At 38.0% G+C, this 18,248-nt stretch overlaps 1 protein-coding gene across 5 annotated transcripts in view; it reads right to left on the bottom strand.

The window, feature by feature from the left end:
• The window catches only part of LOC105704111 (dedicator of cytokinesis protein 1), a 28,348-nt gene that overhangs the window by 7,468 nt on the left and 2,632 nt on the right, over positions 1–18,248 (bottom strand). For 4 of the 5 annotated variants that reach the window (XR_002762231.1, XR_002762232.1, XR_002762233.1 and 1 more), the window contains exons 2-15: positions 16,831–17,072; positions 15,071–15,816; positions 14,180–14,333; positions 13,933–14,103; positions 12,766–13,146; positions 12,468–12,683; positions 11,952–12,274; positions 11,509–11,857; positions 7,665–7,763; positions 4,321–4,511; positions 3,253–3,603; positions 2,170–2,446; positions 873–1,120; positions 157–288 (exon numbers count right to left, since the gene is read on the bottom strand). Coding sequence is in view for 2 of the 5 variants with exons in the window: in XM_012433056.2 (XP_012288479.1) it covers positions 157–288; positions 873–1,120; positions 2,170–2,446; positions 3,253–3,603; positions 4,321–4,511; positions 7,665–7,763; positions 11,509–11,857; positions 11,952–12,274; positions 12,468–12,683; positions 12,766–13,146; positions 13,933–14,103; positions 14,180–14,333; positions 15,071–15,816; positions 16,831–17,072 (3,880 nt within the window). In the remaining 3 variants the exon portion in view is untranslated. The remainder of the gene's footprint in view (positions 1–156; positions 289–872; positions 1,121–2,169; positions 2,447–3,252; positions 3,604–4,320; positions 4,512–7,664; positions 7,764–11,508; positions 11,858–11,951; positions 12,275–12,467; positions 12,684–12,765; positions 13,147–13,932; positions 14,104–14,179; positions 14,334–15,070; positions 15,817–16,830; positions 17,073–18,248) is intronic. The other variant, XM_023432796.1, reaches the window with a different exon arrangement.

Below are 18,248 nucleotides of genomic sequence, written 5' to 3'. Positions count from 1 at the left end.
AAGAATTATATTGTATATTAGTCATCAGTTCTCGATAATTCCGCAGCAATACGTAGTACGTCGTACGAACTTTTATATGTTTTAAATACACTACTACAAATTGAGATAACATATTTACACGTCCGTACCATTCGGTGGTAAAATAAAACGTCTTACCTGTTAGATCTCAACAAAGGAGGCAAATGCTGATCACTCCATGATAACAGTTGACTGTGTAATTTTAACGAGTAAGCAGCTTCTGTATAGTTATCACACTCCAAATGTAGTTCGCACAATTTGTTCACATATCTAATTACAGGAATATAAAACAAAAAATTAATTATGATTGTGTTTATGCCGGCGTCACGCAGTGAAAAGTAATAATTTATATATAAATGTTTCATCGATTGCCAAAACAGTAATATGAGATTCGATATGGTCCACAGTTTGTAATGAAGAATTTTTGCAATGCAAATGTAATTTCTGTCGAAACAATTGGATCACTTGTAAAAAGCTTTGTCGGAATTAAAGTAGTTCCTATAATAACGCAGTGGGTTACACGATTGGAAAGTACACGAATATCATTAAATGTATAGTTCTCTACGTGATTGATTTGAAATGTGTTCTTGTTCTTGGGTAGTTCCCTCTTATGGGGTTGAGGGTCATCCTGATTGGCCGATTCGGCCTGTCTGATGAAGCGAACTGCAACGTTTGCGAAACGTCGGCCCTCTGGCGACAATGGACGCGGATCATCAGCAAGCCACAACAAATTTAAGGAACAACTCTGACCGCGGAGGCTTAAAATCTTTATTCAATTTAGCGTTTCATCGGTTAGGAATAGTATTTAAAAAAAATTAGTATGGGATGTTAGAACGAAGATAATATTAACGTACCTGATGTACATTTCTTTCCTGTTTATCTCAGAATAGAACTCTAACAAGTTAACCGTGCAGAGCATTCGATGTTCCTGAGATTCGGCATGAACAATGTCTCGATATTGTAGCAGACGTTCCATTAATTTAGCCACGGTTTCTACGAATCGTAAACCTTGTTCTCGCATTGTCGAATGTTTTTCACAAAGGGAACTCATTACTTGCACCCAGAGATTACGAAATTGTTCGTCTCCCTTTCCTCCTTCGACCTAGTGAAAACGTACATTATAGTATAATGTATCAGAGCGTATATTTGTACAACTCTACATAATGTTGCGAGGGAAAGGCATACTGCGGGAAGAAAAAGAAAAAAGAAAAAAAAACAGCAAAACAATATGATTTAGAGTAAACAATTAACTGTTGATATAAAAATGGTGTCTTTCAAAACAAAATAATAAATTTATAGTGATAAATCTTATCATGTAGAAGTACAGTAAATTCCCTACTACGTTGCAAAGTAACTATCATTGAAAGCTAATATTCAATGCTGTCTGGGTATTAGTAATGATTAAAAGACACATATGTTGTATCAATAGGCATAAGGGAAATATTGGAAACACCTCCATAGTTACTTGTATTTTCATGCTTAAGAGGATGCTGATGTCGATTAGAATGATCGAATTGATCTAAGCGTCATTTGGGTAACGAAATAAAAATAGGCAGGAGCATTACCGTGTGCCGTGTCGCTAGTGACATTTAGGATGGTAACAGAATCTGTACATTTTAACACTATTTCTACCAAAGGTGTCAAAAGACACCTTTTAAAATTTTAACTTGAAATTATTTTCAAAGTTTAATAATTTTTTCTCAATAAATGTTTTGAGTTTTCGTATAATAATTGTTAAATTTATTTAGCGGTATCATTTTCCTCCAGCTCATCAAAACCTTTGGTCGAAATAGGTATACACAAAATTGTGGTAGAAATAGTGTTAATTGTTTTTCTTGATTTCAGTATGATTTGCATGATAATTCCATTAATCTGTTAGTTATTTATTATTTTGGAAAAGCATTTTTCATTTTTTCAAAGAAAAATTCCCTTTTTTTGTGAACTTGTAAATCGTCTTTTAACCGGTATTAGTAGGAAGGTTCAGCATCCTCTTAACATGATTCCTCTATGTTTTACTTGACCTAACGATTAAAAAAAACATTATACTACTGAGAGTTCTTGAAACGATGAATTTTAAATTGTTTTATATAATTTGTAACAAGGTTTCCACCGGAATGAGCCGATATTTATTTGTAAACTAAAACAATTTACCAAAATGTCCAGCTTTGCAATCATCTCGTTTTCGTAATCAATGAAATTAGCTTTAATATAGGCAGGATCTCTCTTTGTATCTCCATATCCTTCGGCGATTCTTGAGCTATAAAATTCGCACTGCATCATGTCAAAGAATATAGGAATGGTAGCTTTTCTTAGTTCCGTTTCTGGTATCAAAGCCATTTCCAAAATGGAACCAACTAAGGAAGGCACAAACAAGATTTTATATTGGCCTAAGTTGAACCACATCGATCGTATTTCGAAAGCAGTTTCCCTGTGAATTAGAAAAGCGAAAGTTTGTTAATATGTTATACCAGAGACGAGTGAGATGTTTCACGCCATTGTCGAAAGGGAGGCACGGCTCCCTAGCTCCGTGAAACTGTTTTGAGAGGGGCGAAATGTTTTCCATCGGTAAAGAAAAACGCGTCTGCAGATTTCAAATACGGCACAGTATCGATAGAATGAAGTTATCGCCTTTTCGCTTTTAGTATCAGGGTCAACGTAGGTTGGGAAAGAAGACTACGAATACCAAATAAAGTTATTATGCGTGGATAATTGAGATTACGACGCGGCACCCACGTATACCCCGTTGCATCGAACACGAAGAGATTTCGTCCCTTTGAAAGTAGTTCCAATTTTTACAGAGGTGTAAAGGGCGTAGAGGGCGCCAGGGAGCCATTCCTCCCTTTCAAACACTCATCTTTGCTTATACATACAAGGATGTATTTTTATCGTTATTGCTATTATATACACAATGTTGACAATAAGTTGTTGGTCTCATATTATTTAAAGTATTCATCACGAATAGTCAAACTAAAAAATTCTTTTGGAAATCATTTAATCGGATAATAATTCTGATATATTTATCGTTAATGCGGACAAATCACGATATGTAGTAAAATTGCACACAAGGAGGATCGACCATTTAGAATTGCAACGTAATTAATTTCGTTATAAATGTTTTACGAGAACATGGCCTCACCATCAGAAATGTAATTAGAAAAGACAGGTTCACATATCCAATTTGTTGAAATAATTCGATAATATTAAACCACTGTGTAAATATATAAGATTAAATACCTGCGCATGTCACTGTATCGCGCGACGATCCGATTACGTTTCGCAGGACTAAATGTTTCCAACTGAAGTGCCGGTTGCGTTAAAAAGGCTATTGCACCGTGAAAGAAATTGGACCAAGCTTGTTGTTCGAAATTCGAAAAGAAATGTTCCACGATAGTCCCTGAGAAATAACGGAGCGACTTCAAAATAACGCTGTTTTGAAGCATGATCATTTCGCACCAGTCATTGGGGAAGACACTTCGAGAAACAAGGTCCTTGAAAACTAACAGAATCTCCATCAAGAAGTCAAGCAAGTCAAATTCCGTACCGAAATGATTAATGTATATTTCGTAGTGTTGTTGGGTCATTTGTCTGAAAGAAATCGGAGTGGTTTAAGGCATTTTTTGTATACTCAGCTAAGAAGGTTTGTATATTCAAAGAATACGATCATTGTGAAAGTAAAGTTGCTGAGTACGTTCGATAAGGTTGTGCTATGATCGTAGAATCTCAGAAAGCTGGGATAATAGAGCAAAGTTTGATCACGTATTCATTATGGAATGGAAAAATATCCGAACGTCTTTCTTAAGGTGATGTGAAAGTGGCGTCAAAGAGGTATCGTTTATGAAACTTTTCTCCAAACTGGGTGTACCGAATCGTTTCAAACTTGACAATGTTAATATGAAGGCTATAAAGAAGGTCTTGAAACCCATGAAATTTCAATTGTAAGATAATTTCTTTATAGATATTTTCAACAGTTCAAATAACGAATGAAATTTCACGAGTTTCTGAACCTAGCTTAGGCTCTCCTTATTCACGTGGTAAAATTGGAGAAAAATTGGTACACCCAATTCGGAGAAAAATTTCACGAACGATTGACCCCTAAAATGCCACTTTCACATCCCCTTAATGCATTGCATATATTCGTAAAAAATGATTATATAAAAAGTATGGGATGTTATTTTGATACTATCCATTGTTAATCGGTTGAGAAAAGAATTTTTGAATACAGAATGTAATTAAATTTCATCTGTAACAAAAAAGAACTAAGCAACTTCAAATACTTTCACATACGCCGTAAGGCTCACATACCTGAATATTGCCAGCATCACGGATACTAAATTTCCTACTAGAGGGTTTTCTCTATCCATCGATATGACAGTCTGTATGACAGTTCTGAGTGCTGTTAACATGATTTCCTTCACATCCGAAACTGTGCAGCCGACGTCCTTTCTAAATGTCAATTTGAGAATATCCGACAGGATTTTAACGCAAAGTTCCACCTAGAAATGTTAAATCAGATATCCTTGTTAAATTATGTTATATGCAGCAATACTTAAACAAAAAAGCCATGATTCAACACGTGTGACGTTTAACGTCAACTAATTCCGTTTTAATGATCACAAATTTCAGATTTTCGGTGATGGTGGCCTAAAACTATAATTTTCTATATGGGTTGAATGAACGTTTCTGAATTTGTTACAATGAGTTATGACATTTATGTTATAAACCTTGTTCCACTGGTATGGGATATATGGTCAAAGTATTTACAGATTTACATTTCGTTGCTTAATTATACTTTTTTACACGTTCATAGCAACAGAAGCTCGATGATGCAAAGGTGAAGTATCCACAGAAAAATTATTAATATTTAAAATGTATTTTCCGATATTTCTACGAAGGATTATCTTAATTAATTATGTGTTAGAGACTTAACATTAAAAGCGTTTTTTACACAGATTCTATTTTTTGCAGTAAGCATATAAAATGATATTCTGTCATGAGCTAACCGAAAGCATCTAAAAAAATTCCCATCAACTCCGAATCTTTGCAGAAATTAAATTTAAATTCCTTCGGAAAAAGTAATTCTGAAGAGTATAAACATTAAAGGCCTGGTTCATAACGTAAGGCATACTTAAACGAAATACTGGTTTTGGATGCATTAATTAAACTTATATTCTTCAGGAAATCATTGTAAGTAATATTGAGTAATAAACGTTAAACAAGTTGCATTATACTATACATATCAATCGTGACCACTTCTTTTTATACTCCAATGGGCCAACGCCGCCATTTGTGACGTTTAGCTGCAACTCAATTTTTGTTTTAAAAACATGTGTTATCCACGGAACAAGACAGCATTCTCTTGCAATCGTTGGTGACGGTATTCGAAAACATGCATGGGCCACGCCATGATGGTCCGAGTCCAAAATAAATTTTTTATAAAAAAAATGCAATTTCATGAGTTCCAGGACATACCTTAGGACCTCCACATTTACGGGGTAAAATTTAAAACAAATCGGTACACCCAATCATGAAAATACTTTCACGAACGATTTAACCTTTCAGATATAGAAGAATCCTTCATATCATGAAGTGACACCCCCCTCAAATCGGTCGATTCGAAGACACTTTTTGTGTCGGATAAACATCAGTTTAATCCAATCAACATCCGCGCCATCAGGGGACCGATGAATCAAAGTCACCTGACCAATTGTGCCGTTAACAACATAAAGTAACATCAATGTTTCTTCAAATCATAACCTCCGCTTTTAATTCAATAACTATAATTTTAGAAAAGCCTGCTGTTAGGGAATTATTTTCATCATTTTTGGTTAATATCGTGGAAATCTCTTTTTTAAAAATAAGCAGAACAATCAGCCGTCCCTTGCCGCCATCTTGAGCAATTAGTAATACTTCTTCCGTCGATATTTGTTGCAACATTGCAGTGTTTAAAACCTCGCACGTTTACCGGTTGAACAGTGAGAAAACAGCATCTCTTTTTTAAAAATAAGCAGAACAATCAGCCGTCCCTTGCCGCCATCTTGAGCAATTAGTAATACTTCTTCCGTCGATATTTGTTGCAACATTGCAGTGTTTAAAACCTCGCACGTTTACCGGTTGAACAGTGAGAAAACAGCATCAGAAGACAACTAATCCGAGTACGTAAGTTCCGTTAATCCAAATCCAGCAGTTCATGACTTGAAATTGATTCGTGTAGATTCCGAAGTTTTTGAATGATTATCCGTTACGATACCGGTGCGGAGTCGCGAAAGTAAATCACGAAACTAATATCATTTTGTTGGCGCATGCTGATTATTAATGCATTATATCTGAACAAAGTAGTCTATAGATTAATCGCTTCTTGGAGAAGGAACCTTGTTTAGCTTGGTCTTTATTGTACGGGTACAAATGCCGGTATTTTATATATAGGAGGAAGAAGTAAATCTCCAAATAGAAGAATATACTTTCCACCGAACCAACCATTATCGAAATCAATTGTGTCAAACATTTCGCTTAACCGAAGACGTATGTACATTAGTGCAATATTCGAAATCATGGAAGCCCCATCGATGATGAATATAATGGCTTCCTTCAAATCGCTCCTAAACGTTTTTAAAACCACATCTGACGATGCAAGAAAGTTATATATTTCCTAAAACAACTCTGTTAATGACGAGTAATCGATACATTGCCATTGAGTCAATATTCATCGATTATTCGTTTCTGACTTAGGCTTCAATATTTACGGTTTGTACATATATGGATTTTCATCATTATTTTTACCCGATTCCTTTGTTACCGTAATAAGAACTCAGATATATTTAATCGAGGAAGCGAAGGATCTCTTTCCTTCGACATTATTTACCTTGCTATGAGGCACCGATGATGGTGAAAATCATGTAATATAAATTAGATAACATTCTCGATTAAACATCAAGCATCTTTTTGTCGGTCATCACTCAGAGTTTTTTTATAACAAAATATCGAAAATCACAAAGCATCAATGATAAACTTTTTTACCTAACGAAAGAAAGTGATCAATATTGAAATATCTCAATGGAATAAAAGTTAAGATTTATTTTTCTCATTAAAAAACACTCATTATTTCAATGTGTGTGCGTGCGCGTGCATGCATGTATTTGAACGTGTCTGAAATTTAAATAACTACGAAGAACTTTTTAAAATAATTTTCACAGTAGCCACAATCATATAAAAGTAAATGTAATTTGCTTATTTTGTTTATCAGTCAACAGGAAAAAGGCGTTTAAAATCACCGTCGTCAAATTTATATATCCCGTCAAGGTTATCACAAACTGGAAAAACATTACAAACATTTGGTCGGCCATTGGTAAATCTGTCCAGAGAAAATTTGTCAAGCGATTGACCTATTGTTTAAAAACAACCCACCCGTTTGTAACCGAGATGCTCACATAATGCTTCGTAAAATATAATATCAGGTTGTGATTTTACCCTGATTAAAATTCATTCAATACGTTTACGGCGTATAGAACGGTATATACGTGTTTTAATATTGCATGTAATTTGTTAGCTCATGAAGAATAATCATCATTCTCGCTAGATGCAACGGAAGCGAATCTGCTCAAAAGACTTTTTAAATTGTAGGGTATTTTACCAAGTATTTTATAATTTACCTCTTCGGAATATCCCCGATGTTGGTTCAGTCGGTGACGATTTTCGCCGAGCAACCTGGCTACCTTCGCCACGCTTTTTCCAGGCGTGCCTGACAGTCCCTTTTACACGCCAATTACCAAAACCAAGCCAAATACAAAAACAAAAACCCGTTGTTAGTAAAATAAAACAGTAATTTCCAATGATAACTTACTTACTTTCTTGCGTAACTACTACCATTACAAATGTTAATGTAGTCCAGTACATGCTGAAGATATAAAAATGCCTAACCAAGATACAGACCGTCATTAGCCGTTACATCATTGCCCATAATAGAATATAGATACGATAGAAAGGCAATTACATTTGACCAAAAAACTATTTATCGAAAAGTCAATTCATGTAAAACTTTTCATCGAGAAACAATTTATCGATAAGAAAATTCCTTTGAAAAATAATTCCAGCAAAGAGTTTGCGACAGGGTTTCGATTTCTCGGCCGACGAATTAGCGCATGCCCTAGCCGCGATAAGGACAGGGGTCAGATCTAAGGTATGGCCTACTCTAAGCACCGCTTTAATTTCGAAGCGTTGATGCGCGCGCGCACCGTGCAGCTCCGCGATTCCGGCTGCCCGAGCACCAAGCAACCAATTCCAGGCAAAAGGACGTAAGGGTGTGCCCAACCGGCTACTCAATTCCGTGAGGGCCTCTTGGCCCGGCATGGCCCGGCATGGCACGGCACGGTAGAGGTGGTGGCCGCGATTTTAAATTGGGGTAGGTCCGGAATCGGAAAGGTAAAAAAAACACTGACGATGCCGAAGAAAGGCATCGAAAATAACTTGGTGAAATACATCTGGATTTTGGGAAATCGATTAACCCTATTCGTACGCGATTTCCTGATACACGGTATCGTAACGGGTCCGTGGACCCTTTCGAGCTCAAAGACAATCCGTGGAAATATAAGGGATAAACCCGCAAGCGTTACACGGCGAGAAGAGAGAAAGTTAATGTATTTTCCCTAGACGGAGGCTTACGTACCATTCTACGTTAGGTGGATTTGCGAGGAGGAGGTGCTCACTATTCGCGACACGACCCCAAACGGCTCTAATTGCGGCCATCTCGGAACCACGGAGAGGGCCAGGATAAAGCACGAGAGAGCGAGAGGGAGCTCCGAGCTCGTCCTGTCTCGGACACCGGCCCCTTGTAATGTTTCGGGGGCCCGGGAGGCAGCCCACGTGGACGATTCTCGGATTGGCCGGTCTCGACTCCGGAACCGAACATCTTCACCCGTGGTCTCCGCCGCATCCCTTAGAAATACGAGATGGGCCCTTTACCCTGCGAAACTCGCCGCTATACCCTTAGACCTTAGATATTTAGATCTCGCATTGCAATGGAAGGTTTACCCCTTCGAACGTACCACGTAAGTCGACCGCTAATCCACGCAGTTAAAACCATTCCGGTTACTAAAAAATTGAGAATGGGAGATCCAATGCGAGGTCTAGATATACATTCGGCGCGAAACTCTACCGAATTTCTTAATATGATCTAAGGCTAAACCTCACAACTCCGGCCGTTCTCTAGGTCTGCTGGGTAACTGCGGGGGTACACTACCGGGGCTCGCCTCTGGATTCTGTTCACGACTTCATCCGGAGATTCTCACGGACGAAACGCAAGCTAGTTCAGCGATGGATCCTGAACATCGATCGTGATCTCGGTAAGCCAATAGGTCAAGTCCCACTTCCTTGCGCAATCGGGTCCGCGCCCGGGTCACAGGGCACTTGCGCGCTACCATGATAAATAAATTATTTCTTTTTATAAAAAAGTCACTTTTGCATTTCAGAGAACTAATGGAAATGGGGGTCGGTCAGACGCGAACATTCTTTCCTTCGTGGGAAAGACATGGGCCCATGAATATGTCTTATGGCGTCTTTAGCCCGTACAATCCACATGGGCCCACGTCTTTCCCACGAGGGAAAGAATGTACGAGTATTCTTTTCTTTTTAAATTCCCTGTATCTTCAATCGATTCCGCAATTTTATTTTCCTTTTTGAAATTTTCTAACACGTTCGGCTGATTTACGTTTCTTCTCTTCAGTTGAATCCGTAGTTTCCGATTTCGTACGTAGAAAGACCATCTTTTTCTTGATCTGTCGTGCTCGAAGAACATGAGGCATTTATAAGAAACTGATTAAATTGTTCCTGTTCCTTTCCGTCACGTATACATTTAAGACATTCTTGTTGTCGCTCGACTGCAGATTTCGAAGGCGAAGCCGAATTTTTAATCAGGTCGTTAGATAGTTACCGGTTACATACTGCAACGTGTAACAAAATCAATTGGACACGATACCATGTCAATAATTACGCGTAACTAAGTCTGCAACCATGTGAGTAAATTGGCTCCCGGTGCAGCTGCAACGATGCAAGTGACGTTAATGTTAGAAAAATTCAGCGGTACGCATTGCAAATAGCCGCGTCTCGGAAGCCGGGAACACGAAACGTCCCAAAGCGAACTGGCCATTACCATCATGGCCATCATGGGGACCACTCGACTACGGATCCGCGCCATATCGCTTTATCGTTAATAGCAAGTTATTTCCGTGGTTAGCAACCGCAGTACCGAACCTGTCGGGCCCTTCCCATACGAATACGAGCTGGATGTCCTGAATTGTTTCAAACTCTACCACGTGGGCATGGAGAACCTAGGTCCCGATACCCATGAAATGTCAATTTTTTTAATTTTGTTAAACATTTTTAAAAATATGTATACAAAAATGAAATTTCATGGACATCGGGATGTTCTTAGGGCTTCCACCTGTATGGGGTAAAATTTTAAACGAATCAATACATCAAGTTTGCAGAAAAGTTACATGAACGATTCATCTCTCAAATGTCACTCTTACGTCGCTTTAAGTATTTTTAATTGAGTTTTATGAATATACTCTATTTAAAGAAAAATATTACTTTACTGTAAATATTATCCCGTGGGTCAAAACAATCTTGTAATTATTCGTTTTGAATCAGTTGATGGGCAATGGTGTGCTCGTTGACTGAACAATATCTTACGTAATTAACAAAATTGACAATACTGCCATGCATTCGTTAGCATGCAAAATATCACTATTATTCCATTAGTAATGCTCATCGATACAAAGCAATGTATGGCAATGTACCGTTGAAGGATCTTCAATTTGAGCATAATTAATATAACGATGTCTTCGGCTTCCTTTGTATACTGGTGGAAACAAATGTCTTCCCTGCTACGATATAGGATTACCAGTGCATGATAGGAAGATATTCATATCCGCTAGTGAACACGCTTCCTGTTTGACTATCACTAAATCTATCGACAATGCATACCCTCGTTACCAATACCATTTAAAAACAGCTATTTACCTACTGGTGGTAGGTTTAGTGTCAAATTAATATGTAAACCACGCAAGGCAACTGTCAACTGACTGACCTTTTTTGACAGTCTCCTAGCCGCTGCTAGAAGACTAACATTAGACATTCTGGAAAGAAGCGTGTTCATGGTGTACAATATATTACAGTATGTTCGCAATAAGCCAACAGGTACAAGCCATACATTAGAAATTGCTTTTAACCAAAACAAATGTTGTAAAACATTGCTTCTGCGTTCAATTATTGTAACAATATTTTACAAGGTTTCGTATATACAATAAACAAAACGTAAAAATAAACCCGAGAAAGCTCAATATTTAGCAATCGAAGTTCATACTTAGCATCGGAGTTAACGGTATCATTCAATAAAGCTACTGACACTTTGACAGTATATAAATGTCATGCTGAACTGAACATTTCAGTAAGAAATTGCATACGTCTATAAATGAATGTAATTGATCCAAGACTTACCTCTTCTTTAGCTTCAAGAAGATTCCGAACGAGTAGAACGATTCTTGGCAAAAGTATTGCCCTACAATCCACATTTAAAAAAAGTGGACTGTGTACAATGTCGTTTATTGTCATCATTTTCTGTTTAGTTAACCTTCCTGGGGGTAGCGTGACTAATAAATCCGTTAGTATTGTACTCAGTTGTTTTCCACTATACACTCGCAGTAAATGTGGTACCGTTGTCGGTAAATACTTAAGACATGCTCCTTGCACTAATAGAGTTCCATCGGTCTCGTGACTCATTAGATCAACGATAGATCTGAGTAGGTCCGTTAAAGTCTGAGAAAATTCTTCTTCGTCCTCATCCAATCTGCCGTTCATAACCAGGCAAATAATGAAATAACAATATCATGTCACGGTATGCAATAAACCGGAAATGGTATATAATTATATGTAACACTTACGCCGTGAACAATAATCGAGATTCGACAATGAATCTCATACAGTATTGCAAACTCTTCATAGTTCTTAATAATAAGTCTCGCTCTTGCACATCATTCGTACAGGCGCTAACTATGCGTTTTCGTAAAACGACGATCAATTTCTTATATGCCAAAGTCGCCGAAAAGCTTTCTGATATGTACAAATCCAATACTGGCTGAAAGTGCTGGTATTTTCTATCGGACACCAATCCAATTATATACAATAAACATTCGAAAACCATGTCATCGAACACATCGCTATCTGAATTACACATTAATATATTGAATAAAGCATCTAGGACATCCTGAAAAGAAAAATTAATCGTGATAGTTATATTATGAGAGTGATAGCTTCGATGAAAACTAATTTGACACATTTAACACGGCAATTTTCATTTCACTTTCAAACTTGAAATCTCGTCCCAAATAACTAAAAAAGGATACGTTTAATCGCGTATAATGAGTAAAAGGTGGCACATAGAATGCGGAACTACTTACTTGTAAAAATTTCACAATTTCCTCTCCGTCAACTTTCATTAAGGCTGCCAAAGAGTCTTTTAAATCCGTTTTACATGATGCCCAATTTAATAAACCTAACAAGTCCACATTTTGCGTCAATTTAGTGGAGCAAATATTGGTTACTATTAAGAAATTATCTTTAGAACTCAAAGTCAGCGGACCTCTTGACGGTTTCTTTTCACCATGGAGCTCTAGCTAAAAATAGACATCACATAATTACATGCCTAAACGTAAAAATGGTAACATTTTTTCTACAATTCCCAACGAGATATCTTACCAGTTCTCCTCGAGTAGAGGGTAAGCTCAAATACGTTGCTTCATTTTCTTCGTACTTTTTGTGATCTAATTTATAAACTAATAATTCGTGTTGAATGTCCTGAAGCGTTGTTCCATTGCGTTGCATCAATCTAACATAACTTAGAGCAAACGGTTTTTCGAATTTGTCCTTGGCTTCATTTGAACTACGATGCTTGAAAGTAAATTTCAGATGAGCCTGTTTAAACTCTTCTATTGGCACGGCTATTTTAAAGGTCTCGCACCATCTTGGCTTATCTTCGTGATAATATATAACACTACGATATTCGTCTATCAAGGCTGCTCCACCACCTAGTGTCATCATCCCTGGTATTGGAACCCCATGCTCGTTGCAAACTTTTACCTACATAAAGAAATAAACATCATACACTGCCATTATTGTAGTCTACTCGACATGAAATAGATGAAATATTCAAGTGTAATGATACAGTAAGTCCGTTCATTAAATGTTTCACCGTAGGCTTCATTATGATAAATGAAATACATGTAGGACGAAATTCACAACGATCTTTTTAAATAAGAGTTGTTAAGTAATTGACTTTTAGAAAGTTGCAAATGTCGTGAAGAAGTATAAATTTGCCCCATCGAGATGTAATACCACGGAAATGGCAATAGCAATAGTAATTCAATGTTCAAGAAAAATTCACTACATAATTATAAAGTGTTGGAAAGTTACTACACATTTATAGTGTATACCTAATACCCTTTGTATGAATATGAACATTCCCTATGAGAACTCGCGGAAAAGTCGAGGCCAGGTAGACCAACCGGAGGTGATTGCTGGTAATTTGCTGCTCTAAAGTCAGAACCTAGCGATGACAAAGTCTCGCATTAACAATGCGTATAATTTCTACATGTACTTTTTTCCTATTTAGAATATATTGTATCGCTACCTATCAAATACGCTAAACATGTATGTACATGTACATACGAGGGTAATTACCCTCTCGGTTTTAGATACTGAACCACCCCGGGGCGTATTCAAGAAATATTTGATAATGCTCATTTTTCAAAGTTCACTCCCAAATTAAAAGCACCTACCTGTAGAAAATTATTTATGAAGCTTATTACTTAAAAATTATAATTAATCATTATACATATATCATAGCGCACGGCTGTACATACTAACCGTTACTTCAACATTTTTATCGGTAGATTTAGATCCTTTGCTGAACTCTCCAGATATCAACGTAAGATATAGATCGTTCCTCACATCTCCTGGTAAAATTACTTCTGGAAATCCCATTTTACGTGCGATAGCCACATTACCTAGTACTAAATGCGGATATTCTTCACGTACCTATAATAGTAATAGCTTACAACAACACTAATGAAATGTTAAAGGGTAGCAGTTCCCGTTCTCTTAAGATACACACTTGTTTAGTATCACCCATAAGTAGTTTCAAGCTAGCCCACAAGCCCTGACCTCCAGCAACGTTTCCGCAATTCCCACTATTACTTTTCTGGCTGTTTGTTTCCTTTTGGGAAATAATTCTGCGTAACGTTCCATCCAGACTCTCCTTCTCACAGCATCTGAATCCAAACAAAACTAAACCAACAAAACATCCCTCGATCTTTGCGGAAAAAGCCTATTAAATACCCTGAGAATACAAAAACTTACCCGACCTCGAAAAAAGCTCGGTTAAAGTAATATCGTTTAAAAATAACCAAGTAATGGTCAAAACTACTCAAGTAATCAAAATGTAAAATGTACAACTGAATTACCGCAATGGCTAAAAGGACAAACAATTGGAATGATATCTGCAATAATTGTTTTTATAGTTCTAACGATAGTTTTAGACGCGAGCAATGGTAACATAATGGTTACAATTATATATTTCTGCACGTACGATAAGGTTGTAAAGATATAAATCATGTCAATTGGAATTATTTATGTCGTAATTCTTATGGCAAACTGTAAATAAAGTTCACAATAAAACATTAAACTGTGGTATCCCGGGATCGCGATGTTTGCAAATTCCTATTATATTGACATGTTTTTACGAGTTGTAGCATAAATAACGATGGTACAAATTCAGAATTTCCCTATATTAGAGATGTACTGTTTTAAAACGGTATCTAACCTCCGTCGTAGACAGTCCATTGCAACATTGGGCATTGAAAAACTTTAACGTTAACATAGTCCTAAAATAATATCTTCTGCAAGACTGACAACTTACTTAGTTCCGAATAGTTAAGAGCGTTTTCATTGAGCGAAATCTTGATGTACTTAATTTCAGTTACTGATTATACCAAATAGTACTTACTGCAAAAACGGAATGAAATGATGATGCTCAACATCGCCCTCTAGTTTCCCTGTAATATACAACGTAATGTCCATCGCGGCGACGCCGAATGGCCTCCGCATGTCGTCAACATTTTTGGGCTTTTGATTATTCTGTACAATGCTCGATCTTCTGTGATCGACCTCTTTCGCGTCCATGCCTCCAACCCTAATGGCAAAGCATACTAAATATACTTTATCTCTGGACAGATCCCTAGATCCAAGGTCGGTGAACAACACCCTCAAATTATGCAACTGATCGATGTCTTTGGCAAGGCCCTCCTTGCTCCAAAATACAACGTAGTTCTCAGTGATCGCTTTCATTTCTTTGCCGTCGTACAGGGTTAGCAGCAGTTCCACATCTTCGGCCATTTTGCAGACAAAATTTCTTACGCTGATGAAAAATATATGCGAGTATATAGGCGTTCTGGGCTTATTGTGCTTCCTTCTGGTTTCCGTTGTTGCCTTTCTTATTCTTTCGGCCCCTGTCTCGTGATAATGGTAAAGTTGAACGGCACTCGTTTCCTCGGGATTTAATATATTTCCCTGTTCGTCACGAACCACCATATCCAAACCTAAAAGTTGATTTCCAGTATCTATTCTGGCAGTTGCCAACCTCTTCACATCTTTCAATTCATCGACCGTCAACGTTCCGCTTAGGATTTTACTTCTGTATTCTATCAGTTCCAAGATTTCTTGTTGAATGGGCAAGAAATGCTTCGAGTGTGTCTGCAAACATTACCCTACTTTATAGTTAAACAATCTTTTATTCAGAGTGGACAAGATTCATTATTACATGTACAAAACAATAGAGAATTCCTTTAAACCCTATTTCTGTTTTATTCCATTGAATATCTTATTTACCGCAACCCAGTACAAGTTTTATCTCTTTAGTAATCATTATTTATCTTTTATTTTTAGATAGTTCATGTGATGTAAAAGTGGCATCAAAGAGGTCCCATTTAGGGAACATTTCTCCGAACTAGGTGTACCGAATTGTGTCAAACTGTAAAATGTGAATGTGGAAAAGTTCTGATACTTGTTATGAGACACGTCGCTCGACGCAGCGCCAAGGCACGGACGACCCGACGTGCCAGTTAGTTACACGAACGGCCACAAGGAGGCGACGGCGAAGTCGCGCTTTCCAAACGCGAGAGGAACCGCGATGCAGATATAGGGACGTCCTAACACTATAAAACAGGGAAACTTCGGGGTACCGATCATGCTTTTGTATTGGGACGAACTCCAGGGCAGATCTCAGCTCCGATTGCGGGCCCGCAGACTATTGTAACTTACTACGAGCGACTTACTATAAAGCGAGACGGATTTGATACGGTTCGAATTGATAATTGTAACTTACACGATAGAAAAAGTAGCGATTTTAGTTTAACGTGTGCGCTCCCCGAAGAGATGACTTACATTTACCTAATCGGATATTACGTTTCTTTGTAGCTCCACGAAGGAGGCAGCAGCGGCTCATTGGCTAAATATATCGTTAAGTGTTCATAATTAACATTTGAACCGATTCGGTACATTCAGTTCGGAGACAAATTTCCTAAACGATTGCCTCCTCAGATTCCCCTTTTACATCTTAAGTTAGAAACAATTTAAAGAAGTTTGTGATTAAATCTTTTCGTACGGAAACGTTTCATTACGCAATTATTGTACGTGCCATTTGACGAAATATCCGCTCAATGTTCCTAAACAATGTGTACATGTTATATAAATGTTCAGTATACTGACCACGTATAAGTGCTTCCAATGATGGCCCCATTCTCTCAGTACATTGGTTATTTCATACGTTAAAGCTTCCGTGTTTCTGTTCAGGGGTAGAACACGAACGTAGGATTTCGGAAAAATCCCATACTCTCCTTTGTATTTACTGCTTCCATAGTACCAATCATCGCACTCTTCTAATAACTGAACGACTTCGCCAATAGTTAACCGCAATCGATGTGGACCATCTTGTCCAAAATTGTGGACAGCTGTTAAAAAAAATAACTAGCCATAATAGTACGGCCTCAATAATTTCCACTTTCATCGTAAATGTTGTCCATAATGTAAAGGGAAGGTTAATTTAAACATCTCGAGAATGTAACGTCGCGTCATTAAGATGATGTGAGAAGCACCAAGAATTTTAATCGACGTCAGTAAGAAGGAATTATGTTAGACTTTCTGAAACTGCGTACCATGTTACCGACATTTATATTTATCCGGCTATTTTGCACTTTACAATGCGAATTATACAAAATTGAATACTTCGTATGTTATTTCGGTATAGAAAAATTATGAAGACATCGAAGTAACATTCAAATTTCCTGCATTCGTGACTTTTAATAGTTTTGTAGGGAATAGTTTCCCCAACCTAGTCCAACTCAGCGAAGTGGGGAACGGATAGAGAGGCGCGAGGCCAGACGAACAGTGGCGCCACAATAACGGTCTACGGAACCTCCCTACCGGCCTGTTCGGGTACAACACGTGTACCTTGTATTTCGGTAAACGTCTCGATGTTCGGTTCAGTATCGTCCCAATAAGTCCTGCTAATTACGCAAAGCAAACCTGCGTTCCACCGGTATCACATCCATACCCTGCGACACAGGAGGGACGACCAGCCTGCAGTAAGCGACCAGAAATATTTCCATCGCTTAAAATCTGATCAATTATTGCACTGTCTGTGTATTCAACGGTAACTGATGTTTTGTTTCAAAAGCAGTTACAACGATGAATGCAGATGTAGCCTAAGATGCTATTGGGTTAGGTCGGGACGTGGCATAGCGAAATATGAGCCAAGAAAGCTTCTCTGAGCCACGCACCCGCGGACACCACTGCCGCTCGTCTTTCCCCTCTGATATCCACTGTGAAGAAGACGGAAGTGGATTTTTGCCAGCAGTCTCCAGCCCCAAGAATTTGCCCATTTTAAGGGCATATGGACTGCGATCGGCGGTCACCGACCCGAAGGGGAGAACAATGACATTTGAGATCTAAGTCATTTTGTGTCTTCTGCTTGCAGGTACAAAAAGTCTTCGATCCGTTTTGTGAGGACGATCCTACGCTCGCAACTGCGATTCGCAAGACCGACCTCTCATCGACAAACCTACGCCCTTTATCGACCGAAATGTGGATCAAGTAGCGGACTCACTTTCCCGATCCCAAAAGGCACC

This window comes from Orussus abietinus, unplaced genomic scaffold (assembly GCF_000612105.2).
Source record: "Orussus abietinus isolate OABI.00-Male unplaced genomic scaffold, Oabi_2.0 scaffold84, whole genome shotgun sequence".
Taxonomy (NCBI): domain Eukaryota; kingdom Metazoa; phylum Arthropoda; class Insecta; order Hymenoptera; family Orussidae; genus Orussus; species Orussus abietinus.
The sequence above is the reverse complement of the archived record's forward strand: the minus strand, read 5'-3'. Positions and strand labels throughout refer to the sequence as shown.